General features: G+C 42.0%; 1 protein-coding gene across 6 annotated transcripts in view; it reads left to right on the top strand.

Annotated features, from left to right (window-relative positions):
* Positions 1 to 16,913, top strand: part of TC2N (tandem C2 domains, nuclear) — a 54,501-nt gene that overhangs the window by 12,173 nt on the left and 25,415 nt on the right. For 5 of the 6 annotated variants that reach the window (XM_054970934.1, XM_054970929.1, XM_054970931.1 and 2 more), the window contains 3 exons: positions 11,468 to 11,595; positions 12,194 to 12,421; positions 14,610 to 14,786. In XM_054970934.1, coding sequence (XP_054826909.1) covers positions 11,529 to 11,595; positions 12,194 to 12,421; positions 14,610 to 14,786 — 472 coding nt within the window. In that variant the 5' untranslated portion in view covers positions 11,468 to 11,528. Of the gene's footprint in view, positions 1 to 11,467; positions 11,596 to 12,193; positions 12,422 to 14,609; positions 14,787 to 16,913 lie in introns of those variants that run through there. The other variant, XM_054970935.1, reaches the window with a different exon arrangement.

Consider the following 16,913-nt stretch of genomic DNA (forward strand, 5'->3'; position numbering starts at 1 on the left):
GAAATTCTTATTTTTCATTCTGATGTTTTTGCAATTTCTCTCAGGAAAATTTCCCATAAAGGAGCCATGGTGTGAAACTATGTCATATAAGACTGCTTGCTTTAGTGTGTTGGGGTGGTTCATTCGGCTGTTGGTTATTTGACATGAAGGTAACACCTAGGCTTGCTCATGATTTGCATGAACACAGCTGCTGAACAAAATATCAGAATAGTATCCTGGGAAGGGTGAGCTCTCCTATGGATGGGCTAGGTCAGAGGTTCCTCCGTGTAGCCGCATCCTTGGGGGCTGCTCCCTGGCTTGATTCTGACATAATATGAAGAAACTTGGGGGGATCTTTGAGTTTGCACAAGATGCCCCTCCCCATCCCTTCTCTCACACACAGCCAGATACAGCAAACCATAGTTTGCCGTTGTCTCTGAACCAGCGAACTATGGTTTGTGCTTTCCTTGCAAACCAGGATTCAAAACTTTGGTTTTATCCTGCCTTGCAGTTTCCCCACAGTTTATGAGAAAAGTAGGAAGTATGAAGGGAGGCAGTACAAGAAGTAGGGAGCATACAAGCTAGGGTTGCGAACCTCCAGGTGGTGGCTGAAGATCTCCCAGAATAACAACTGATCTCGAGGCAGCAGAGATCAGTTCCCTTGGAGAAAATGGCAGCTTTGGAGAATAGACTCTTAAGACATTATACCCTACTGAAGTCCTTACCCCAACCCCAACCCCACCCTCTCCAGGCTCTGTCCACAAAATCTCCAGGAGTTTTGCAACTTGTAGATGGCAACCCTAATGCAAGCCAAAGGGACTTCTTGGGTTTGTTCATGTATTTGCAAATTGTTGTTTTACATTATGCACAAATCAAATCTATTTGTAAGAATTTGAGCACCTGAACCAGTCTTATAGAGGAAATTCCTTCCTAACGTTGCTGCTGATCAAAATCTGAGTCCCTTAATTCTTCTTTAAAGTTGAAAAAACAAAACCCCTTGGATTTTCTATATTGCCTGTCATGTGGCCTTAATTCTGATATCATTGATCTCACTTAATTTCATAGTATGTATGGGTGTTATGCATAATTTAGTATTTAGTGTTATATCTTTTTCAGTTCTGGTTACTGATTTAAGATGCATCTGTGGGGCTGTGGAACGGATAAGTAATTCATGTATTGCCTGATAGGTGACGACTTATTTACAGCAAACACAAAGAGAAGACCTGCTTTCTTCTGAGATCTGTTCAACGCTTTATTATTTATTCTCTTTACAGTCGGTTCCTATTATGTCCAAATTTATTTAATTGGTTGTTGAATGTCTTTTCTTCCCTCTTCAGATATTTGTGTCTTGTGTCTGGGAGTAAAGTCTTTGATACCATGTTTATCTGATTAACTTTGTTGTGTGGTGTGGTCAGGCAAATCTGGATATCATTAAGATAATTATGTTCTCTTGTCTAAGTACATTAAAGCAATAATGATTAAATTCTTTAGGAGTGTGTCTGGCAGGCTTTCACATGCAAAAAAACCCCATCTTATGTTTCATGTATCTTAAGCACTAATCGCATTTTTACGGTCTCTTGGGTCTTATTCCATTTCTATAGATATGTGTTGTATTTGTCTTAGTAGCTAGATAACAGGGTAGCAGATAACATTACAAACAGAACAGGGAAAGCCATTTCTTAAGGCAAACAGAACTTCACTATGGAGGAAGACATGCTATTGTTGAGTAGCACCATCATACTCTTGTGATCAGTCCCTACTCAGAATTGTATAAGCCAAGGGTTCTGCGGTACTTCCATTGTAAGATTGATAATGAATGGAATCTAGTTGCAGTCTGACTCCTTGCCAGCTCTTGGTTGGGTAATTCCTGGAAATTTGGGGGTGGAGTCTGAAGAGGTTGGGTTTTGGAGGGGAGGGGCCTCAGCAGTATATAATGCCATAGACTCCACACTCCAAGCCAGCCATTTTCTATAGGGGAACTGATCTTTGTGATCTGGAGATCAGCTGTAATCCCAGGAAATCTGATTCTGTTCTGCTGAACACAGTGTATCTAGCTATAGCTCAATATCACTTTGCTAGTGTCATAACCGTTCTTTTCTCAGGCTTTCACAGGTGTTTATCTGTTGGGCTGCAACAGCTTCCAGTGTTTATGACCTTGTGCTCATTCCCAGACAGTGCTGTGTCTTGCTTCCTAGTAACTCAATGTGATATCACAAATATGCTAAACGTTCTCACACAAAGAGAGCGCCAAAGTATTGTTTACAGTTGGGAGGGGGGGAGAGAAAGGAGTAAACTAGAAGGTTAAAAGAGAAGTTTCTCTCACATGATGTCATTCCTGTGAACTTCTACTCATCCTGCTTATATGTCTACCTTGCTTCTAAGTAGTCCTATGCACCTTTATATGGAAAAGATCTGATTTCTGAATAAAAGCCATTTTGACCAAGAACCTGTGTCTTGATGCAGTGGGCCAGAGATCTGTCTGCTGTATCCTGTCATCCATAGCCTGACAAGTGCTTGTTCTAAATATATGATTATTTACCTACAGATTTAATTCATTTCAATAGGGAGCCAAAGGATGGTGCTTAGGCATTGTTTAAACATACAAACTGAGCACTGCGAGTGGGTGGGTTATAGATTGTAGTTTTTATTCTGGCACGACAACATGCTGTGGTGAGAATTGCTGTTGGGCCACAAAATACGTGGTTGGCCCTTAATTTTATAAATACACCCGTATAACATAGTCCCATTGATGCACGTGGCACCTTTCAGAGAAACATAAGCAAAATTCAGTCCTTACCTCAAGAACCTTACAAGCTGAAATTTCAGCAGTTTGGGTGACAGTAAGGGAAGGTGGGAGAACAGGGCGGTTTACAAAGGATGCATTTGAAGAACTGTAGTGACCTGTACTTTGAGAATGAGGAATATGGTGTTGCAGAAGAGATCTCATGGAAAAGATAGATGTTTGATGAGTAGGCAGGAAGACAGAGGTAGGGCTCAGTCGTAGAGCATCTGCTTTGAATATAGAAGGTCCCAGGTTCCATCCCTGGTATCTCCAGGTAATAAGTGATGTGAAATACCTCTCAGACCTCTATAAGACAGGAGTTCTAGGAAAGTGTTTCCAGCATAAGATGAGGTGTGAAAGTGCAGAATCAGGGGTCCTATTCCCCCCAGCTCCTTTTGCCTGCTGTTGATCAAGGAAGGCAGTGGTTGAAATTTTTTTAAAACCCAGAGTAAACCATAGAGTAAAGACAAAAAAATTTGCTTCTGCTCGTCTGCCTAAACAAGATGCACTGATAATCACAGGTGATTGGAATGCAAAGGTATGAGACAAAATAGAATCAAACATTGTCAAAAAAATTGGACTGGGATTACCAAATGAAGCAGGAGAGTGGCTCATAGAGTTTTGTGAAGCCGACAATTTGTCCATTGCAAACGCATGCAATCTAGAATTGCTAAAGAAAGGGGGGAAACAAAAAAGAAAAGGTAATACAAATAGAATCAGAATTCTGAACGCAGCTTTTCAGCTACTTGCATGCAGAGACTAAGAGAATTATATTAATCAGCGCAAAGAATGGAAGAGAACAACACAAAAAGAACAAGGGATCTATTCTACAAGATCTGGGAAATCAAAGGAGAGTTCAAACCACAACTAGGGATGCTGAAAGATCAACACAGAAATGCAGAATCGGATCAGGACGAAAAGAAAAATATAATATGATGTATAATATATGTAGAATATATATGATCTGTAATAAGATATATAATATACTGAAGTGATAACAATATACAGAAGAGATGAAAGGATGAATGATTCCTTCAAAGAAGAATCGTTTGATGAGGAATGTGCAGTTTTAGAAAGTGAAGTTTTAGAAAGGTGCACTCAAAACAATTGGCAGAAAAAAATCACCTGGAGTAGATGGGATATCATTAGGGCCATTTCAAGCTTCAGAAACTGAGTCCATCATCAAAATATGTCAACAAATATGGAAAACATAACGGTGGCCCAAAGACTGGAAACACTCAATGTGCATTCCAATCTGAAAAAAGTGCTTAAGAGTGCAGCAACTATTGGACCATTGTATTAGTTTCCAATGCAAGCAAAGTGATGCTCAAAATTCTCAAAAGACTCTTACCATATATGGAATGAGAAATACCAGATGTTCAAGCTGAATTCAGAAAAGGAAGAGGCACTAGAGATCATATTGCAAATTTATAGTGGTTAATGGAGCACACTAGAGAATTTTAGAAGAAAATCTTCCTGTGTTTTATAGATTACAGCCAAGCTTTTGACGGTGGATCACGAATAGATCAAGATGGGTAGCCATGCTTGTCTATAGCAATAGAAAAGAGCAAGAGTCCAGTAACACCTATAAGACTTAACAATATTTGTGGTAGGGTATGAGCTTTCATGAGTCACAGCTCACTTCTTAAGGTATCAGCAACAGTACGTACTGAGAGTTGATTAAAATGAAGCATTTGCTCCTGCAGTTTCGCTCTTTTGTGAGCGAAACTGCATGGAATCAAATCGAAACTGCATGGAATCAAATCGAAACTGCATGGAATCGAAACTTTCACGGAATGGAATGTGAGAACTTTCCCCTGATGGATCTGCAACCTTCTGCTGGAGCAGATTTGTGGCTTTGGCTCCAGACAATCTGTGAATAACCAACCAAATTTTGATATGTCGTCACTCAAAGTCTTGTTTTAAAAAAATAAATCCATCAGTACAAAAAGTTGTTTTGGAAGAGACCCAGAAACTGTAGTACTACACACTGCGGCAGATGTATCTGGGAGAGTGCTGTTTTCTTGAGAAACCAAAACCCTGAAGAATGTTTTTATATTCTGCATGGCTACCTCAGGTGACGCTTAAAATGACTACTTACACGTAGCCTAATTGAGAAAAGCGAACTGGATACCAAATTCCAGACAAGAAAAGAAACAGCGGCTCAGATCCCAAGGAAACTCTCACAAACAAAAGGGGGGAGGGCAGGGGTTCATTGCTGATTTCCCCCCCTCCCACTGATTTGAGTTGCAGTGAGAAAGCCAGACTATAAATAAAGTAAATAAATAAATACTCGTTAAACTATTGTGGGCATACCAGACATTGAGTAAAAAAAAAGCAAAGTTTTCTTGCTAGAATAAATGCTATAGTTTAATAGTTGTTCATGTGGCTGGTTTCTTTCTGGAGTCATCCTTAGTAAAAATGAAAGTGTTCTAAATTAAAGGTGCATCTCTTATTTTATATCGAAGGAGAAATCTACTCACTTTATTGCCACTTTGGAGTCAGGAAGGAATTTTCCTCCAGGCCAGATTGGCTGGGAATCCTGAAGGGTTTTTTTACCTTCCTCTGGGCATAGAACAGGGGTCACTTGGGGCAGTGAGGGAGGGGGGCAGCTTTGAATTCCCTGCATTGTGCAGGAGGTTGGATTAGATGACACTTGGGGGGGGGGGTCCCTTCCAGTTCTGTGTTTCTGTGTACAACTCTCGCAATGCAGCAAATTGGAGTATTTTTGATGCCTGGTATTCTGTTAGCCAGTATTGGTGTCATATTTGCAAACTGGACATTCAGGATTTTTTTTTCTATCAAGTGCAATCCTAAAAAGAGTTACACCAGTCTAGCTCACTGATTTCAATGGACTTATACTGGAGTAACTCTTTTTAGGATTGCACTGTTAGACTCAGTGTAGGTATAACTCTTAAACACTGTTGCATTATCCTCAGTTAAAAATCCCAAACACATAGACTGTGTTCAGATGAAAATCATGACAAAACCAAGGGCCGGCCTTGGTTAATAATTGGATGAGAGATCTGCAAAGAAGACCAGGATTGCAGAGGCAGGCAACAGTAAACCTCCCTCTATTAGTCTGTTGTCTTGAAAACCCCAGCGGTCAGATATAACTTGATGGCACTTTCTACCACCAAATTCTGATTTGTAGATGATGACTTTTTGTGCAGTCCACTAGGCATTCATAACTGGAATTTAATAATAGAATAGAACAGTAGCAATACAACAAAACTGTTTGTTCTATTCTATTGCTGCTGAATTTTAAAAATGTTGTGGCCTCTTTGGCTGCTACATGTTTGGTTTTATATTTGACCGAGCACTATTACTGACAAAGTAAGTTAAAGCCACTGCAAAAAAAGTCATTCAACCAGTTTCATTTAGCCAGGAATATGGCCTCCTGCCTTGACTTGTCTAATTTGGCCACCTGGATCCATGCTATAGTTACCCTGAGACTAATCTATTGTAATGCACTCTATGTGGGTCTGTCATCAAAGACAACTTGGAAACTCCAGTTGTTGAAGAACACTGCAGTCTGGTTACTATTGGACACTAGTCAGAACTCGCATGACACATCCATTCTGCAGACACTCCACAGGTAACCAGTAAATTACCGAATTCAATTTAAGGTTCTGATTATCACCTACAAAATTCTTAATGGTCTTGGACCCATATACCTGCAGGACCACTTCTCGCACTATGCTCCCCTACAACAGCTTTATTCATACAAGGGAAGCCTTCTAAAGGTGTCACCCTGTATATGGGTAAGATCAGCAGCTGCCCATTCGTGTGCAGTCTCAGAGCTGTTCCCCACCTTGTGCAACAGCCTACCTCAAGAGGTCAGGAAGCCCCCACACTTTTATCATTCTGCAGTACGTGCAAAACAAATGTTTAGGAGGGCATTTTTTAAAAAGAGATTGGAAAGGTAGTCAAATGCAACAGTTCAGGAAAGCACCTTATAATTAAATTGACTGTAGTCCATTCGTTAAGTGGTCCAGTGGTTAAGAGCAGCAAGACTCTAATCTGGAGAACTGGGTTTGATTCTGCCTTCCTCCGCTGGGTAACCTTGAGTCAGTCACAGCTCTCTCAGAGCTCTCTCAGCTCCACCCACCTCACATGGTGATTGTTGTGAGGATAACAACCACTTTGTAAACTGCTCTGAGTGTGGTAATAAGTTGTCAGGAAAGGTGGAATATAAATCAAATGCTGTTGTTATTGTAGGCAGGGCTTTTTTCAGCAGGAACGCGGTGGAACAGAGTTCCGGAACCTCTTGAAAATGGTCACATGGCTGGTAGCCCCGCCCCCTGATCTCCAGACAGAGGGGAGTTTAGATTGCTCTCCGCGCCGCTCTAGTGGTGCGGAGGCCAATCTAAACTCCCCTCTGTCTGGAGATCAGGGGGCGGGGCCACCAGCCATGTGACCATTTTCTCCGAGGGCAGCCCACTGAGTTCCACCACCTCTTTTCCCAGAAAAAAAGCCCTGATTGTAGGTATTTCCTGCTTTTACTGTATTATCCTATACCTTGTAATCAACTTTCTGCATAGTTTTAGGTTAGAATGTATCTTGTATTAGATAGTTGTTCTCCTTGTTCTCTCTAACATGTGGTCTTGGTCCAATTGTATTGTTCATTGGTTATCTTATGCCACCTGATTGCACTGCTTTATATCCTATAATTTTCTTGCTTCTCAGCAAGAAAGGTGGACTACAAATAAAATAATAAAATCAGTTCTTGGTATCTGTAGTTAGGTTTTCTTTGGCTTTTATGATTTTAATGTTTGCATCTTCATCTGTAACCCACTTTAGGACTCTTGCAACTGAAAAATCGTACAAAATATTGTAAATAAACCACATTTTATTTTATCAGATACTGCACTTCATTATATGGAAAATAAACTATTCTTAAACATAATGTTCATATGGGGCTGGAGGAATAGCCTGCACCAGAGGCCTGAGTATTAATTTCCTGTGACCAAATAGTGCCAATATCCTCTGTGCTTTTATCTCTGAATAACTCTCATTGTTCCATGTGATTATCTTGCTAGCTTCGGCGTAGACTTTAATTTTAGTGCCACAAACATCCTCATTAGCCGTTATTTACTAAATGAATGAGAAGTTAACAAGGCTTTTCTAGATCTTTTAAAAATGTTATGCATGTTTTTGAAGGGTGCAAACAGCTGCTAGGATTTGGGATGGGATAAGGCATTGTGAGTCTTTTGGAAATATTTTAGACAGTACATTTTAAAGAAAGATCCCAGTTGCTGTTATTTAAAAAGTTACTCCAAATGTTTTCCAGCTGTGTCCTTAATATATAAAACTCCTTCAAGCAAAATAAAACAGATGTACTGAGTTCTGCATACTTATTGTTCCTTAGATTCATAAGAAAAGGGTTTTGTACGCATAGCAGGGCATGTTAAGACAGTAGTAGTGTCTCATTTATAAGTGGTTACAGAGAATTCTTGGATGTTTGAGAAATCTGAATAGAAAAATACAGTATCTTGCAGCTTAACTTAGATGGGCTGACTTTGGTCTTGTATAGTCTATTCTTTTTGTTTTAATCAAAAACTCTTGCAGTTCATTTGTGTTTTTGACAAAGCCGGAGTGTGTCACCAGTATATCTTAACAGTGCAGGTGTAAGTATCCTTTGTTAAGTGATACAGAGTATTCACTCCTGCTTAAGAATGTAATATTAAAAAGTGTGCCCAGTGTAAAATTCTGGGCAAGAATCCAAACAACCAGTATGGACTGGCCAAGAATTGGTACTGCAACATGCTCTGCGTAGGTGAGAGTAGGGTTGCCATGACCCCTCACCCTTCTGGGGGGGGACCCAATACTTACCTAGGGCGATCTTCTTGTGTGCACACTTCTCGTGTGTGTGCTCCTGCCAGGCATGATAACTTCACTTCCAGAAGTTCCCAGTGTGCAGTGATGAGTGAGGGCATGCCTGCCGCTAGGAGCGATGACATCACTTGAGGAAGTGATGTTGCTGCGCCTGGCGGGACTGCACCTGCTGTTTGCTGGTCTGGAAGGTATTTTTGCCTCCCAGGCCTGTTCCATGGGCCTTTCCTCCCTGTCGGCCAGGTGAGTGGTGGCAGTGGGCAGAGAGTGGGAGGACTGGCAGCTGTAGACGAGGGGACCAGGCAACAGCAAATCTAATACTATAAGGGAAAGGAATATCTGTGGTAAGTGCAAATAATTTGTCATTAATGCAATTTTCTGTGTATTTATGTATTGACATTATGTAATGATGCAATTACAGACATCTGTATTTTTGATATGCTTTTCTTTTGCATTGAACTTATATCTGAAGACATGCTTCATGTTTCCTCAGCTCCTGCTAATTTCCCACAGTTTATATTTTGTGCACATTGCCAAAGATGTCTGCAAATAAGCGCACCTGTTTATTAAAAACTGGCGTAAACTCTTATTCTTGGAAACTAGCTGCAAAATGGATTAACTTGGTCCCAAGTAATGGACTTGGTACATAATCTTGAAAATAATAGAGTACTCTTAGTTTGCTATTTGTGGATTTCAAGGGCCATATTTACTTTGAAGATTTGCACCAAATTGTGTATGTAGGGATGTTCAAGTGCATATAACGAATTCTGCAGCACTGACAATAGCTATCTTTAGGACCACCTCTCCCAATATATATTCTGCATCGCAATGAAGACATGAATTGGGTCCTATGTTTTATGTCCCTTGACTGCATAAGTTCAAGTTGGCTTCAGCAAAGAGCAGGATTGGGGCTGGGGTGTGGGTCTGTGGAGTAGCTTTCTGGAGGAAGTTTGCCAAAGCACAGCTAGAGCTGCCAGTCTCCTGGTAGGGGTGGGGGATCCCCTGCTCCCAGCCTCTGCCCCCTGCCACAATTCTGGCTGGCAGGGGGGAAGGGCCCTGGGGAACGGGCCTGAGAGGCAAGAAACCTTCTTTTAATTCAGGAAGTAAGCTGCAATATGAAGCAGGATATAAATGTTAAATAAACTGTTCTTGTTTGAATTACCAAAGATAGCCAGAATGGGCCTAACAACACCCACACACAGCACCATTTTTAAAAAATTTAGAACATTACAAGCAGGGAACCCACAAGGACTTATGTGGGGCATATTGTTTCCCCTTCCTTGAAAGCCCTCATAGCCTTTTCTTGCTTCCTTTTTCCTACCCACCAGCTAACCAGGATTTCCAGGTGCCCACCAGTGGCGGGCAAACTCCCAGGAGTTTGCCTCCTTGCCTGCTGATCCCCCAGCGATCAGCAGGAGGTAGCAAGCCCCCCGGAGGTCACCTGCCACAGGCTGGTACCCCCGGAACACACGCAGTATGCGAGGGGCACGGAAATGTCATTTCTGGGAGTGATGTCATTGCGCCAGCCGTGGGAGTGCTGCAGTGCTTCATTTGGGGCTGGTTTTATCTGCAGATGGGCTGAATTGGCCCCGTGGAGAGCGCAGGAGAGTTCACACAGTCTGCATGATGACATCAATCCCAGAAGTGATGTTACCGCACATTTGCTGGGAGCATGAGCATGAAAAGGAACACACTAGCAGCACAAGATAAGTGCCACCCCCCACTGGGAGGGGAGAGGGACCTGGAACCTTACAGCCAACATATGTTTATCTGTCCCCTCCCCATCTTCAGCTTTCTCTCTTTCCCTTCCCCTAGAAACATCTGCCTAGGAAAACTATGGCTGAGGTGTTGTGCCAGCTGCTGGGCCAAGGTACATGATGGGAAGCCACTTAGTCTGTAGGAGGGAGCCACACCCTCTTTCGAAAAAAGTCCAGTAGCACCTTTAAGACTAACCAACTTTACTGTAGCATAAGCTTTCGAGAATCACAGTTGTCTTCTTCAGATGCACCGTCTTTCCTCCTGGCAGCCCCATATCTTCTCCCCTTTCTCTGCTTCCTTCTTTCCACCCACCAACTAATCAATATTTTACTTGCCCCTCATCGTCAGCTATATTTACATACCCCATCTCTCTCCACAGTGGGGACCCAAAGGACCTTGCATCATTCTTTTAACATCCATTTTATTCCCACAATAACCTTGTGAGGTAGGTTAGGCTGAGAATGTGTCACTGTCCTAAGGCCACCCAGTAAGCTTCCACAATAAAGTGGTGCTTGGAACCTGGGTCTCCCATGTCCTGATCTGAAACTCTTAACCACTACACCACACTGGCTTTCTTGGAGTAGCTGCTGTTGAACAGTAGCAAGCAGCTGGGCCTGAGTGAATCAAGTAAGTTGCGTGGTATCTCGTCACCCAGTGGTGGTTGCCAGGCCTGGTCCCAATGAGTTCTCCGTTAAAGGCCAAAACAGCCATGGAAAGGGACTTAGCCCCTCCTCCTGTCTTTTACTGACAGAAACCAAGACTTGAAGTGTAGCAGCACTGTGGGGTTTCCTAGAAGTGGCTACTGAGGGCATTTGTTTCTTAAAGGTGTAGTGCTTGTATTATGGGGGGAGTAAACCCCCCAATTTGTGTGTTTGTAGTTTTCTGCAAACCTGGGACATTTTTCAGGTTTGTGGAATGATCTGTTTTGTCTGCTCATGGCTTGAGTCTCTGGATTTAAGTACCCACAGATGTAGTATCCACAGGTTATGACCGTGTTGAGAATTAGGTATATTGATGATTCTAAGAATTGTACTAGATGATGGACAGATGTTAAAGCCTCTACAATCTAATTGACTGTGTTTCTAATAAAATGTAATTTTGTTGTTATTAAAGGCCTGATTTCAACCTTTTGGTTCCTTGGCTGTATGCATTCTGACTTGCATTAGCAACGGTAATGGCAACAGAATGCATCAAGAGCTGCTGCAGAGGGTGTTTGTACATTGAGAAAGAAAAGCATGACCGTAAGTCCAATTTACATGTTGTCAGTTCTGGCTTGGGTTTTTTATACAACTAGAATGTCAGACGTTTTACAGTACTTTTTGTGATATTAATAGGTGAAATGCATGACTATCGATTTGAGCAAAAATGTTAATTTGCTGAATATGCTTATAATTTGTATTTAGTAGGCACTTGCCTTGTTATTCCTGTCTGCTTCAAGGGTGACTGTTTCTTGTATTCTATATAGCACATTTTGGGTGAAGTAAATCTGACTGTACATCATGGGTTGACTTATCCCAGGTTATGAAGGTTAATTTCCATGGTTCTTACAAAGTTTGGATTAAGTCTTGCATTTAAAACTTTGACCACTTAACTTTAAAATACTCCTTTTAAAATCTTCTTTGTGGGTGTTCTGGAAAGTAGATGGTTTACCAGATGTGGGAAACAGGACAAACCTTCTCAAGTTCAGCGTCTTAGCTATTCACGGCTCTTTCTGGCTAGATGCAGGCAGTGGGATGGGAAAACCTATTTGCCTCTGATCCTGTTAAAATACAAAATATCATTTCAGGCTGCTTATTGAAAATGAAATGTGCTTGTTATGCTTTCTATGTTAAATAACAGCCTCTCTGGAGAAGGAATCTGAAGTTGCAGCCAAATACAGATCAGATGTTGTAGAGAAGCCTCCTTTGTCATCTGTGTCAGTGAAACGGCAAGTCGGCTGTTCAGAGGATTATCTTCTTTCCAAACTCCCCTCAGGAGGCAAGGAAGTGCCTTTTGTGGTTCCACAGTTCAAACTTGCCTACATTCAGCCCAGGAACCTTGGTAGTTCTCACCTTACAGGAATTCAAGGTAAAAGAATGGGAAGAAAACCATATGGAATTGAAATGGCAGCCTTTTCTTAGGCTGTCTTTTGTGACTGGGGGTGGGAGGATACCGATTCACAGGTGTTACCCTGGATTAACAATCCCTGCCTACCTCAGCAAGGAGGTCTACTAGGTTTCAGTCCTCTGGTCATGAGGTCATTCGTAGATTAGTGTGTACTTAACAGGGAGTTCTGCACAATTTTAAAGATCAAATATGGCAACCTGTTTTGTTGAAGAATTCTTACCTTTTACCAGGTTTGGTTTTAGTTTCCTCAGCTCCTGATTCGCCCCCTGAACATGTAAACCAATCAGGATTTGAATTCAGCTAGGGTGGTTATTCTAACATCATGTAAACAAACCTAAATCCAAATAATTAGACCTGTGTTTTCCAAGCATGATTTGTGTTACAACTGTCTTTATTTCTGCAGCTTAATCTGATTTGGACGGTAGAGCCAAGATCTTGTTTCAAAAAGATATGGTTCCCATGACAATGTGCTCTTTCGTCTGTGTCTTTTGAAGCTGCTGGCCTTCTTTGAGTCGGGAAACAGTGTCTTATTGTGAAATTTGTGCACCTCAAGATTCTTAGCCCAGAGAGGTTTCTGTAAGGCAGGAGGTTTACTACATAGTGCATTCGTAACCTTGGGATCTGGAAAACAACCAGAGTAACTTGTGGCACTAGAAATGTTGGGTTAAATAAACACTTTTAAAGTAATGACAATTCCAGAATTTAAAACCCAAATTAAGTAGAATTAAGTTTATACAGTTTAAAAAGCTATTCTTCTGCTGATTTAAAGCATATATACCAATTTTGGGATTCTTCCTCTTTTTTCCTGAAATACTTTTTTGGAACTGATTTAAATTTGCTAACCTCATCAGTGAATTCGATTCTTCAAAAGAATGTTTCTTCAGACTTCTGAGGGGTGATAAATAGCTTTCTTGTTTAGAGAGTAGAGCCAAATTGAGCAGAATAAAATAAAGTTTGCTCAGAGCATTTTAATGTCTTTTTAAAGTAATGCATTTTAATGTATGCATTTTAATGTAAATCTTACCCTCCATGGTGAATTGTAGAATCTATAGAAAAATATGCTGTAATGTTTTCCCCTGTATATGTCAAGCCAACTCCCTTTAAATCCCACCAGTTCTGTACAGTAGATCATTCTTCACTGTAGGATTTGTATACCATTTCAGCACCTCCCGACTCCTTACTTATTATTTTGGATAAATTATTATGTGCCAGAGCCCACAAAGGTTACAATCACATTCCTCCTTGTATGTTTATTTAGACCTGTCCATTCTTCTAGGCACTGTTAGTGGGGGAGTAAAGAAACCATATTACATGGCTGGAATAGTAAACTATGTGTTGTTAGATTCTGTTAAGATTATTCAACTATTCTTTCCTATTGTATAGGAATACTAGGATACGGTGTCTTACTGTTCTTCAGTCACTGATGCTACTTAAGCCCTGTGTTCCCTTTTCATTCTTCTCTCGTCAGGGATATACTATAAGATTGGGATACTATAAGATTGGGATATACTATAAGAAAAATGCAGGGCTCCCAAACCCATGTTTACCTAGTAGCACTTACTCTCTTAAAAGCATGTAACCTTTATAGTTGTTCCACATAGTCAGCATTGCATTTAAAGATCATTTGCCCATATACATGCAGTTTTGGCAGACTAGCAATTTGTAATCCTGGCAGGCACACATGGTAATAACTCCTGAAATATATTGCTAGCTGTATATGGCAATGCTGCATCGAAATAGTCCCTAAGACTGCAAACTTCCTGGGGCATGGAATATTCTCACTCCTGTGCTCTGCATAACATGGAGCATATTATTTGCAAGACATAAATGTTTATTAATTATGATAGTTCTAAGTATTAAAATGCTAGAATATTGTTCAAATGTTGCTAGCTATACCAAGCTAGCATTCCCATGCATTTTAATGCATTTCTACCCCCACCCGGCTTTTAACACAATGACATTTCCTTTGTTTCACTGTCAGTATTGAGTCAAGGCTTTATATTTTTTCTAAAAAAAAATTCCCCTTAACTCAGTTGCTGAGCTTTAATCACAAAGTTAGAGAGAGGAATTATTTAAAAACAAGAACTCTATATGCTGACGTCCTGACCAGATGCTGGAATGTTCACTGATCTGTTGCTGTGCTTCACAGGTTCTGCTGTAACATCTTTTGGTGACCGGAAAGCAGAACTTTCCAGTGCGTACCAGCAAGGACCTCTCATTGATGTGGTATATAACCCATTCTACATGCAGAAGCATCCACCTCCTTCCCCAGATCTGATTAGGTGCCACCCGGAACTTTCAGACAATAGAAAACTATATGGGTCAGGTAAGAAGCATGTTCTGCACTAGCAACTTTCTGCCACTTCTCTTTGCTACCCACAGTTGGAATATGTGAGCCAATGTGAGATATGCGCCCCGGGAGATCACGCAAATTCACGTCATGAAGCATCTTCCTAGTGCGATCTCCTGGCACGATCCCCTTTAATGGCCCGATGACGTCAGAAAAAGGGCCATTAAACGGGATCATGCCGGGAAATCACGCTTGGAAGACGCTTTTATGCTGTGAGTTTTGTGCGATCTTCCGGGCGTGTGGCCATGTGAAAACGGCCCTAATGTGGTTCAGAAGTTTCAGGCTCTGCCTCACGTGGGATGAAATCCAGGGTCTCAGCACCCTCCAGCATCTTTTCCCGGTTTATTTTTAGTCAGGCCTCAGTTTGTAGAGAGGAGGGGAGGGTTCTTTTTCACCCAGGATCCTCTATTTCTCCTACCTCACACCACATGGGAGAGGCCTGGCTCTTCCTCCCTGCCTTCCCCTGCCCTTGATCTGGCCTGTAAAAGAACAGTCTGCTGCGGGCAAGACAGCCCTGGGCCCTTGAAATCCCCTTGTTCTGGGATAGAGCTTTGGGGAGTGATGGGGCCCAGCGCCCACGGGCTCTCCTGCTGGGCCTCTTCCCTGCCCTCCCTCAAGACCTCAAAAGGCTTGGCCTACAATTGGCATGGGCCTGTGGCAGCAGCCATAACCTTGCCTGGGGGATGCTCTGTGGCTTGCCAGCTTGGCTTGGCCTTCTTGGGTTGCTGCAGTCCTTCCTTGCCATGGGTCTCTTGGCCTTGCCTACGTGCCCGTCGACTGGAGCTAGACTTCTGCCCCCTCTCTGCCAGGACTGCTTGGCATTGGCACCCTTGTTGGTGGCCCAGGTGGCTTGCCAAGCTCATGTGCTGCTGGAGCTCCCATTGCTGGCCCTGGAGTCTTCCTTGGAGCTGGTAAGTGTGGCAGCGGGAGGCTGACCCCAGACACGTGATTGGATTTGGATCCAAAAAGTCTGACAGCTCCTCTTCGTTCTTGAATTCACAGGGATTTCAGAGCACACTAATAACTCAGCTTCACTTAAACATCACAATTGTAAAGGTACATGTTACAAGAGTTGCAGTAAAAGTTCAAAATTACAATTATTATATGAAAAACAGTGTAAATGTTTAGAATTTAATGATAATAATAATAACTTGATTTATATACCACTTCAGGACAACTTAAAGTCCACTCAGAGCAGTTTACAAAGCATATTATTATCCCCGCAACAATCGGACTTCCGGCTTGGGATTCATGGAGGTCTAACACAGCTCAAAGAGCTGGGCTGTCCGTGCCGTTGTTTGTGGAGGCTGGAGGGGCGCAAACTGCCCGCAGCCCCCTGTTCCCAGGCGGGGAACAGGCAAGTACGCTCAAGAACCTGAGGGCGCGTTGATCTCGGGTGTGAGGGGGGTTCTACACAACGAGCCCCCTTCCACTCTTGAGGTCCCACCCGAAGAAAGGTTTGCTAAAATCTCTGCAGCGGCTCTGGAGTCAGTTTCTTGCATAAGACCTACATGCCCAAGCTTCAGTAAATCAGGAAGGGAATTGGAATTGATCGGATAATTGAAGCAGCGATTACAACCCAAGAGAAACGTCTAAGAAGGTAAAGATTGCTATCTCTCAGTACGGGACAGATTATAAAAAGGAGTAAAGAGACTAAGACGATTTAAGAACTGTAAGGGACTTGTTATATATAAGAGAGAACTCCGGCAAGTTACATCTTAAAAAAGTGACATTATAAAGAGAAATAAACACGGAAAACTGATTATTGTTTACATACCTGCGGCCAAGAGGAGATAACGAACTGTGAGAAAGTTTTAACATCACGAGAACTGCCGGGAAGGAAGGAGGAACAGGAAGTGCGTCAAAATCATAGAGAGACCGGTGAGAAGCGGTTTGCTAAAAGCGGAAGTAGGGAGCCGCCATCTTGAAGAAGGGCAAAGCTGTGGCTTCAAAGAAAACGGAAGTAGGCCATCTTGGATGAGGGTAAGGGCGTTTACCTCAATATAAAACCATAGAGAAAAGACGCCGGACATTTTGGACCGCGCAAGTATAAATTTTTAAAAAATAAGCTGAACTGGGACATTTAAAAATAACAGAAAGGAG

The sequence above is a fragment of the Eublepharis macularius genome, chromosome 2, assembly GCF_028583425.1.
Source record: "Eublepharis macularius isolate TG4126 chromosome 2, MPM_Emac_v1.0, whole genome shotgun sequence".
In the NCBI taxonomy this organism is placed as follows: Eukaryota; Metazoa; Chordata; class Lepidosauria; order Squamata; family Eublepharidae; genus Eublepharis; species Eublepharis macularius.